Source organism: Rutidosis leptorrhynchoides, chromosome 8 (genome assembly GCF_046630445.1).
Source record: "Rutidosis leptorrhynchoides isolate AG116_Rl617_1_P2 chromosome 8, CSIRO_AGI_Rlap_v1, whole genome shotgun sequence".
NCBI lineage: Eukaryota > Viridiplantae > Streptophyta > Magnoliopsida > Asterales > Asteraceae > Rutidosis > Rutidosis leptorrhynchoides.
Window position 1 is genome coordinate 59,587,230 of NC_092340.1, and position 11,631 is coordinate 59,598,860.

At 36.1% G+C, this 11,631-nt stretch overlaps 1 protein-coding gene across 1 annotated transcript; it reads right to left on the reverse strand.

The window, feature by feature from the left end:
• Window positions 1-411: 411 nt before the first annotated feature.
• LOC139863447 (uncharacterized) lies at window positions 412-2,354 on the reverse strand. Its single transcript, XM_071852082.1, has one exon. It carries the CDS (start codon window positions 2,352-2,354, stop codon window positions 573-575), a length of 1,782 nt encoding a protein of 593 aa, XP_071708183.1. The 3' UTR covers window positions 412-572.
• Between the last annotated feature and the right edge of the window lie 9,277 nt (window positions 2,355-11,631).

An 11,631-nucleotide genomic window follows, 5' to 3' on the forward strand; every position in this document is an offset into this window, starting at 1 on the left:
ATTTAAGGGATGCTTGTGTTTATTACTGTATTTGGGGATGTTATCAACTAATATACAAATTTTTAACACACTATAATTCGCTTATTTGAAGAGTTAGGGGATGCAAAGCATCCACATGCACCATGTCTCCGCTCCGCCTCTGTATGTCATGGTATATAAGTTAAGTACAATGTATTGGATTTGCCTTTTCATAAGTTAACAATAAATTATAGTAATAAAATTTAAAGATTGGTTGACAATTGGTCTTAGAAGAAAATAATATAATACTCCGTACATACTAGTATATACATATATGGATGGTTGATGTGAAAATTTCCGGTTATACCTAACATGATCAAAAAATAACGTGCATTATGAAATTAATGGTTTTTATTCATAAATTGAAATAACAATTGCATACAGTATGTCCGAAACTTAAATACATCACGGTAATAGCATATTGAAACGTTATTAACTCAACAATATATTTGTGCAAAAACAAAGATAAAATGTGACTTTTATTGTGAATCAACTTAATGGTATGATAAAGAGTTATGCTCCAATCACTTTGAAATGTAGGGTAGAAATGTCTTTTAGTAATGGATTGGAGGTGGTGGAGAACTGTAGTAGTAAGATGGTGGAGGAGGAGACTTGGATGGTGGAGGTGGTGATTTATAGACATAGGGTGGTGGTGGTGAAGGTGATGGAGGAGGTGGTGACTTGTAGATGTAAGGAGGAGGGGGTGATGGTGATGGGGGAGGTGGAGATTTGTATACATATGGAGGTGGTGGAGATGGTGATGGAGGTGGAGGTGACTTATACACATATGGAGGAGGAGGTGACGGCGATGGGGGAGGTGGAGACTTGTACACATATGGAGGTGGTGGGGATGGTGATGGAGGAGGTGGAGACTTGTACACGTATGGAGGTGGTGGAGATGGTGATGGCGGAGGAGGTGACTTATAGATGTAAGGAGGTGGTGGTGATGGCGATGGAGGAGGTGGAGACTTATAAACGTATGGAGGAGGTGGTGATGGTGATGGTGGTGGAGGTGACTTATAGATGTAAGGAGGTGGTGGTGATGGCGATGGAGGAGGTGGAGACTTATAAACGTAAGGAGGAGGTGGTGATGGTGATGGTGGTGGAGGAGACTTATAAACATATGGAGGTGGCGGGGATGGTGATGGTGGAGGTGGTGACTTATAGACATAAGGAGGAGGAGGTGATGGTGACGGAGGTGGTGGTGACTTGTAAACATACGGAGGTGGTGGAGATGGTGATGGGGGAGGTGGAGACTTGTAAACATATGGAGGTGGTGGTGAAGGTGATGGTGGTGGAGGAGACTTGTAAACGTATGGAGGTGGTGGTGAAGGTGATGGTGGAGGGGGAGACTTATAAACGTATGGAGGTGGTGGGGATGGTGAAGGTGGAGGTGGAGATTTGTACACGTAAGGTGGTGGTGGTGAAGGTGATGGTGGTGGGGGAGACTTGTAAACGTATGGAGGTGGTGGAGATGGGGATGGTGGAGGAGGAGACTTGTAAACATATGGAGGTGGTGGGGATGGTGATGGTGGTGGAGGTGACTTATAGATGTAAGGAGGTGGTGGTGATGGCGATGGAGGAGGTGGAGACTTATAAACGTAAGGAGGAGGTGGTGATGGTGACGGAGGTGGAGGTGACTTGTAGACATATGGAGGTGGCGGGGATGGTGATGGTGGAGGTGGTGACTTGTAGACATAAGGAGGAGGTGGTGATGGTGACGGAGGTGGTGGTGACTTGTAAACGTATGGAGGTGGTGGAGATGGTGATGGGGGAGGTGGAGACTTGTAAACATATGGAGGTGGTGGTGAAGGTGATGGTGGTGGAGGAGACTTGTAAATGTATGGAGGTGGCGGTGATGGCGATGGTGGTGGAGGAGACTTGTAAACATATGGAGATGGTGGAGATGGTGATGGAGGAGGTGGAGACTTGTAGATGTAAGGAGGTGGTGGCGATGGTGATGGAGGTGGTGGTGACTTGTAAACATACGGAGGTGGTGGTGACGGTGATGGAGGTGGAGGAGACTTGTAAACGTATGGAGTTGGTGGGGATGGTGATGGAGGTGGAGGAGACTTGTAGATGTAAGGAGGTGGTGGTGATGGTGACGGTGGTGGAGGAGACTTGTAAAGATACGGTGGATATGTCCAGTCATGTTTCACCGGTGGTGTTTTAGGTTTGTGTTGATACGGTGGATACGACCATGCATATTTTTCTGGAGGTGGCAATTTCCAGTCACCATATGGCTTTGGTGAATCATCATACGATTGTTCAGCAACAACATTGGCTATCAATAGGAAAGCAAGAGCATAAGCGAGGCGAGGCCAATGCCTCGACATCGTACGACTTCTCATAAAAAAAAGTTTGATTTGTTAGGATCTTTTCTTGTTTGTTTCTTCTTAGGATCTTTTGATACAGAAGTGATTTGGTTTGTTAAAATTGTAAGATTTGAACCCAATTTATACAAGTTATGTATACATGTTTAATACACGCAAACAGGTTGTCATGATAATATTTTTTATTTCATGTTGTAATTATTTGATTCTTTCCACCAATTAGTTCTTAAGGTGAATAATGAAGACTTGGTCGAAGAGTAGTTGCTACATATGCAGCGTCTGAGTTTTATTAGTTTGTTTTTATTCATTATCTATAATCTATAATCTATAATCTATAATCTATAATCTATAATCTATAATCTATATCTTATGACTATATCTATATAATACTCCATATATTATAATTATAATTATCTATGAAGAACATCATGTTGAAATTTGAAGCCATCTTGATTCTTTATTGGCATTTTGACAAATAATTCATAGTGTACGATTCTATATACTCCGTAATATATTGTGGATGGTAAAATGTATTATTCGCTAATGAAAGAAGAAGAGCTCGTATCTTAATCAGTTGTCGGTGATTTAATTACAAACACAAGTTCATCACGTGTAATTTTCCTTAAGTTAATTTCTAGTTGTACTTATATTATAGTGATAGTGTGATGTCAAAAGATACATGTATAATCATTACATGATAGTCCAATAGTTGAGGTCTCATAAACGATTATGAAATAATCCGGTTAGGCCGCTCTCATTCTCGGATATATAGTTTGAACAGAAAAACGTTATCTGTTTTTAAAAGATATATCTAGCTTTAGCTTTTTTATTTTATTTAATATTTCATGTACTACATATATAGAATATGCGTGATAGTCTCATATATGTTCATGTATGTCATATGTTCCATACTTGTTATATATATATACTGTTAAATCAACAGTTAGTTGTCATGAGTTAGAAACATTTACCATTTCCTCAAAATGGTAAAACTTGGTAATTGTTTGTTAAAATGTCCTATTCCAACGCAGGTTGTAAGCATTGTCTTTATAAAATGGAAGGGAAAGTCAACATATGTTAAACAAAAGCAAGTAAGATTGTAGTAGTTAATAACCACCACATTTTATATTAAGTTATATATGCTATTTGGTGTACGAACACGGATGCTTGTGTGCTTCCTAGAAACACCTCTTAAATTGTATATTAGGGTTTTAATAAGATTTTACTCGATAATTGCGTTTATACTATTTAATCTTTGTAAGAAGGCGATTTTTTAACGACACATGTAACATCCCGCCTTTTTCCGTTTACTTTTCCGTTTAACTATTTAAATCCCGTTATATGTTTATAACATCTCCCGTTAATACGTGTTTTAAAAATATCTCGTCTAGGTAATTCACGCACCCGCAACCGAACTTGAGGGACTAGTTTCGCCAAAATGCCAAAGAGGTGACTAGCCTTTGACTAGTCAACCCCCACCCCCATCTTTTCTTTTTCATTTTCCCTTTTCTTCTTCTACTTCCATATTTTCTCTCAATTTCTCAAACAAGGAATCATCATCTAAATCCAAGCTAGCGGGTGTCTTGCAAAACAAATTACATATTTGAAATCCTTGCAATTTCCTCTTCGATTCCATACCGACTTCATCAAGTTTGGGTAACTTTCTAAAATCACTAGATTTTGTGTTCTCGATATTTTTGAACTTATAAAGTTGTTAATTAGTGTCTATGGCTCAAGTCTAACATGAATATATGATTTATATGCTCGATTTCGTTATTTGAAGTAACTAGCTTGAGTATGAACTTTGGTGTGTTTGATTTGGTGATTTGGTTGTTTGAATGTTGTTAAATGTTATAAATGCATGTATTAAATGTGTTCCTAGTATCACTAGCTTCAAATTGATGTGTAGGTTGCTTGAGAAAACTCCATAAACTTGATTAGTGATTTTGGTGAATTCGGGTTAGGGTTTGATAAGCTTGAAATGAATATTTGATGCATTGAATGACATGAATTGTAGTTAGTAAGTAGTTAGTTGTATTGTATGCTCGATTACCTACAAAACGGCATGTTATATGTATGCATTAAATGCCCGAATCATAAATGTGCACTTATCAAATTTGTGTATTAAATGTGTGCATTAATTGATCATTTACTTTGGAAAGCCGATTGTTACAAATAACATTTTTGGTTGGTGAAATGTATTTAGATGTGTTCTTTGTCAAATTACCTTTCTAACGATATAAGATACGAGTTCTAAGTATTAGCGGTTTGCGAGTTATGCTTGAAAGTGTTTGGAATTGAGACTTGGACATTTGAGACTGACCAGGTACCAGTTCCCGTGTATTGTCGCGGCGCGACAATTTGGGGCCGCGGCGCGGCCTAAGCCGTGTCCAGTTTCTGACCTCTTTGGTCAAAATACGAAAAATGTTTGGCACACTATGGACCTCCGATTCACATGAGACTTGTTCTAACATGCTTATATATGAATAAAAACCTCAGAAAAATAGTTCGGGACCCGACCCGAACGTGTTGACTTTCGTTGACTTTGACCGACCAAAGTTTGACTTTTTGTCAAACTTAACCAAATGATTATGCAACCTTCCTAACTTGTTTCTGTACTTGTATCTTGCATGAAACTTGACAATTTGATTCACATGCTACATAATCGAGTCGTAACGAGCCATAGGACTAATTAAACATCTTTGACCTATCGTGTTTACCGTTATTGATACGACCTATTGGTTTAGGTCAAGACTAGCACTATCCTTCGCACACGTTACTTTGTGAAGTACTTTTCATACGTGCACTCAAGGTGAGATCATAGTCCCATCCTTCAAACAACTTTTATGCTTTAAACTATGGGATGAGAAACATATACGTATCATACTTTTACACTTTGAACACAAGTACAAAAACGAACATTCCACGTACGGGTTTGAACAAAAAGCCTCAATTCAATTATCATTAGTTACACTTGCAGGGTGTAAACGTGAACTTATATTATGTGATCACATGGGCTTGACGAGCCTCATTCGGACGGTTCGCTACCGTTAGCGGATGAAATATATTTTCGGGTCTAGTGTATGTTCTAACACTACGCGAAGGGTGCAAAACAGTTAAGTTTGATAATTGGGTGCCCGCGAAACAAATAACAACTTTGGAATGCAAATGATTTAGATAATCATATTATATTAAATCTTGTGGTTCAAATGCAACGTTTACTAAAACACCTATGATTTCACCAACGTTTTCGTTGACAGTTTTCTATATGTTTTCTCAGGTCCTTGAAAGCTACTTGATACATGCTTCCGCACTCTTTTTGATACTTGCTTGGATGTCGAGTATACATGCATAGATGGAGCGTCTTTTGACTACTTTAAATTGTGTCGCATAGGTTTCATTCGTACGTTAAACATTGTAATGTAACTAGTCTTCCGAACTACATTTGTTAACTTGAAACATCCTTTTTCTTATAAAATAAATGCGACATATTTTGGTCAAAAGTCATAATAAAGACTTATGATCACGCAACGGGACCGAAGTAGTCGGCGCCGTCAAACATGATTTGGTCGGGTCGCTACAGATGGTATCAGAGCCAGGTTTAACCTTAGCCGTAAAGGTAGTCACGCGCGCCGGCTGTCAGGCCGGGCACTCATACGGACTATGCTTTTTGGCGGGTTAATCGTAGAGGGGATTCTCACAGTGTTACCTGTGACGAAGCGTTGGCTCTTACCCCTTGCGATCCCTTGGAATTTGAGGGTTGGCAGTTTGGCAGAAATGCGGGCCGTAAAATCAGTGTCTGAGGTACACTCAGTGGTCACCAAGCGGTTAGCTGGAAAGGCACTGGGTGGGTTTCTACCCCATCTGTCGCTACAGATGGTATCAGAGCGTTGGTTGTAGGGATTTAGAGTTCATTGGTGTCAACCCCGAGTCATAGGGTACATTGGTGAGTCTAGACTACAACCGGCATATAGACTTGAAGTAGGAATTACTTGACTATTTGTGCATTTATACTCGAACGCTTCTACTCATATCTACTCTTATTTCATCTAAATCTCACGTTGTTTAATTTGATTGACACGCCACCTTGACTATATGAAATAATGTCGAATGCACATATGAATCAGGGTAATATAATTTCCGGGATTATATTACGGTGACTCATATGAACGTTCCGACATTATGACATAAAGAATTTAAGGCGAGTCAAGAAAAATTTTCTCTCTATCTTTATTCCATATCACGGTTAGTATTATTTAGAATACTAACCAACGGTATTCTTTTGTTTTGAAGGAACAATGCCTCCTCGTCGTGCACCACGCCGTGAAACACCCGAACAAGCTCTACAACGCATGATAGCCACCGCCGTAGATGCGGCCATGGCCGGTCACTCATCCAACAACAATAACAATAATAATAACAACAACCAAAACAACAACAACAACAACAACAACAATGGAGCCGGTAACTCAAACGAGGGATGCTCCCATAAAGCCTTCATGGGGTGTGATAAGGCTAAAAAGGAACATATATTTCATAGCAAAATCCCCCAAGAAAGACAAGATTTTAGTTGCAATTGTTCCATTTTCAAGTAATATTCGTTTATTTTAAATAAGTGCGGAGACAAAAGGCGAAAACGACGAATTGAAGACACAAAGGTCCAAAAAGCTCAAAAGTACAAGATACAATCAAAAAGGTTCAAATTATTGATGAGGAACGTCTAAAAATGACAAGAGTACAAGTTACAAAACGCAAAGTACAAAATATAAAATTGTACGCAAGGACGTTCGAAAATCCGGAACCGGGACCAGAGTCAACTCTCAACGCTCGACGCAACGGTGTAAAAATTACGAGTCAACTATGCACAAGAATAAAATATAATATTTAAATAATTCATAATAAGAATAATATTAAATAATAAAAAGTTGTTAATTGAGCATAGTTCAGGGGTCATAAGTGAAAATTCAATTTCTAAATTCGCCTATAAAAGGCTTTGTAATCGTAATGTAAAAACACACCTTTTTCTATCTTTTTCTTATTTATCAATATCAATTATCAATATCTATATTCTATATCTCTATCATAATGTTAACTTAATAAGATATAACAATAATCTTAATTTTAATTTTAAATTATGATAATAATAAGATTTATGATAGAGATCGTTTGAGTGTGTAAGTCGAAATTCTGTCCGTGTAACGCTACGCTATTTTTAATCATTGTAAGTTATGTTCAACCTTTTTACATTAATGTATCGTAACTAAGTTATTATTATGCTTATTTGAGCCGAAGTAATCGTGATGTTGGGCTAAAATATTAAGAAGGGGTTATTGAACTTTGGACCATAATTAAGGTTTGGGCAAAAGACCGACACTTGTGGAAATTGAACTATTGACTATTAATAGATGGGGGGTATTGTCTAATTGAGTGACAACTCATTGGAGTCTGTCGAACCTATCTTCAAATTAATTAACCTAATAATTAATAATGATTATGGTTGTCCTATTTAGTGACGTTCATATGGAATCTGTTATAATCATTTAATTAATCAATTGGGTTGGGTAATTGATTATTCAAACTGATCAAGTGGGTAAATTAATATTCATATCTAATCAAAACAGGGGTGGATTACATACAGTGATAACTGGTGTAATTGTTGACAGAAGTGATAACTGCGTCACAGTTTAAATCCTTAATCAGTTGAAATATTTGACTTCGGGTATAAGGGTAATTTGACGAGGATACTCGCACTTTATTTTTATGACCGATGGACTATTATGGACAAAAACCAGATAGACGTATCAAATAAACCAGGACAAAGGACAATTAACCCATGGTAATAAATTAAAATCAACACGTCAAACATCATGATTACGGAAGTTTAAATAAGCATAATTCTTTTATTATATTTCTCATCGTATCTTTATTTACTGTCATTTTATTACTCGCAATTTTATTTACTGTCATTTTATTTATTGTCATTATTTTACGCACTTTAATTATCGTCATTTATCTTTACGCTTAAAATATAGAATCGACAAACCGGTCATTAAACGGTAAAACCCCCCTTTTATAATAATATTACTACTTATATAATTATATATATTTTGTATAAATATAGTTAAAAATATAGTAAGTATCACCAGCTCCCTGTGGAACGAACCGGACTTACTAAAAACTACACTACTCTACGATTAGGTACACTGCCTATAGTGTTGTAGCAAGGTTTAGGTATATCCCATCCGTAAATTAATAAAACTTGTGTCATATTTTGTAGTATTTTGTATTAAAAATAATACTATTTCGTACCCTCACGCTACAACATCAAGTTTTTGGCGCCGCTGCCGGGGACGCTAAAACGCTATATTTTTAATTATAATAATATTGAAATAGAATATAATAATATAATAATATTGAAATAGAATATAATAATATAATAATATTTTAGAATATATTTTGAATCGTAAAAGTTTTAAAAAGTCGTATTTATTAAATACTTCAGGGGTATATTATGTAAATTGTAATTAATAATTTCTATCATGTCGCTTTCATGTGAATAGTAAATTAATTAATTTCTTTTCATTTACTATTCATGAATAGTAAATGAATTAAAAAAAAGTTTTGAAAAAAAAAATAATAATTATAAAAAAAAATTATTAATTTGTAAAAAAAATCATTTTTTTTAAAAAAAAAAAAAAAAATTGTAAAAAAAAAAAGCGTTTTTTTTAGAAAAAAAAATTCGTTTTTAAAAAAAAAAAAAGTAAAAAAAAAAAAAAAAAAAAAAAAAAAAAACGTAAAAAAAAAAAACGTAAAAAAAAAAAAAAAACGTAAAAAAAAAAAAAAATTATTAAAAAAAAAATATATATTTTTTAAGATTTTGTCTATAAAAAAAAATTGTTTTTTTTAGTTTTATTACCTTTAGATTTTTAGACTATAGTCGCAACTTTTAGTATTAAGTTTAGTTTTTGCCATAGTTATTTTTACTTCTAGAATTTTTAGGCTTTGCCGTAAAATCCCTTAAGTGCTTATTCCTTAGATTAAGTTTTAGGTGCTTTAGAATTTTACGACGCCGTATTTCGCACTACTTTCTTATTTTTATTTTTCGACGCCTATTTTTCGACCTTTTTATTTTTCGACCTTTTTCGACGCGCAATCTTTTTCTTTCTTATTTCTCGCCATTCTAGTTTTTAGGACTTAGATTTTTTTCTACTTCTTCTCTAAATTTCTTAAAATTACGAAAATTTATTTTAAGTGGTTAAATTGATAGACATCAAAATTTTCTGGTTCGTAGTAATAGTTGGATTTGTACGTGGACCGGGTTATTGGAGTCAAACAGTACTCAATTATATTGAGACCAAACGAATCCTGCCCCTCTGCTGCATCTTTTGGCTATTCGAAACGTGGGCAAAATCAGAAAAGTCTATTGATTGGACAACTTATATAAGTTTTTCTTATTTTTATAACTAATAGGATATTCTGTGAATGCACCGAGCAAAACGTTCACCACCTTTCATACGTTCACCACCTGTAACTCGATCAAGACATCTAGCAAATATTGTCGCCGTTGATTTTTCTTTAGAATCGTCATCTAGTCGAACAAGAACTCCAACTCAAATTTCCGATAATCCATCTTTTGAAACCGACTTCACAATTAAGAACCCGGAGCATATTCAAGGACAATTCCAAGATCCTGAACCACTAATTATTCCTCCTGAGCCACAAACCATTAAATCAGAATCCTCTAGTGATTCAGAATCAACACATCCAATCATGGAAAATCTGGAACCTCTAAGTATGGAAGATCGAATGAGAGCTAAACGCACTGGCCAAGGTCACGCCATTATTAAGCCAGAAGTTAATGCTCCAGATTATGAAATCAAAGGACAAATCCTACACATGATCACCAATCAGTGCCAATTTGGTGGTACAACAAAAGAAGATCCAAACGAACATCTTCGAACTTTTAATAGGGTTTGTAATCTATTTAAAATCCGAGAAGTTGAGGATGAAACTATTTATCTTATGTTATTTCCCTGGACTTTAAAGGGAGAAGCCAAAGATTGGTTAGAATCGTTACCTGAAGGGGCGATTGACACATGGGATGTTTTAGTTGAAAAATTTCTTAAACAATTCTTTCCGGCATCTAAAGCCGTGAGACTTCAAGGAGAAATTGTTACGTTCGCGCAAAAGCCAAATGAAACATTATATGAGGCGTGGACAAGATTCGGAAGGATGTTGAGAGGATGTCCTCAACACGGTTTAGACACTTACCAAATAGTACAAATATTCTACCAAGGTGTCAACGTTGCTACACGAAAAGACATCGACATAACAGCTGGTGGTTCCATTATGAAGAAAACCGCAACTGAAGCTTACAAAATTATTGATAACACAGCCTCCCACTCGCATGAGTGGCACCAAGAAAAAGATATTTTTCGTTCATCTAAAGTGGCTAGAGCCGATTCTAGCCATGACTTTGATTCCGTTTCAGCAAAAATAGATGCTTTCGAAAGACGAATGGAAAAGATGAATAAAGATATTCACGCAATACGAATCAGTTGTGAGCTATGCGGTGGACCACACTTATTGAAAGATTGTCACATTGAACCAACATTGGAACAACGAGAGAATGTTTCCTATATGAACCAAAGGCCTGGAAATAATTATCAAAATAATTATCAACCGCCAAAGCTAAACTTCAATCGAAATCAAAACATTCTTTACAATCCAAAAGGACCCGAAAATAACTGGTATAACCAACAAGGTCCGAATAACCAACCAACTCAAAACAACACTTTCAATCAACAAAGACCTGGCTTATATAAACCACAACAACAAACCGAAGAGAAAAAGTCAAATATGGAAGACGTGGTATTCAAGCTAGTTGAATCTCAAACACAATTTATTGAAACTCAAACCCAAACGAACGAGAGATTTGATCAGTCATTAAGAACTCAACAAGCTTCCATTTTGAATCTAGAAAAACACGTAGGTACTCTTGCTAGCATGATGAGTGAGAGGGAACAAGGAAAGCTACCGAGTAATACTGAAGTAAATCCTCGGAATGAGAATGTTAACATGATATCAACAAATTCTGAAAAACCAATACCAGAAGATGGGAAAGTTTTAGATGTAAGTAACAATGAAGAAGTTACACCACCACCACCACCCGAGTATGTAAAGCCAGTGGTGGCACCATACAGACCACCCATCCCGTTTCCAAGAAAAGGAGTTGAGTATGAGCAAGTAATAGGTAATAAAGTTTGTGATACCTCTGGAA

What these genes read in the sequence shown, in the direction of transcription:
- LOC139863447 (XM_071852082.1), bottom strand. Translation starts at nt 2,354, where the DNA reads ATGTCGAGGCATTGGCCTCGCCTCGCTTATGCTCTTGCTTTCCTATTG.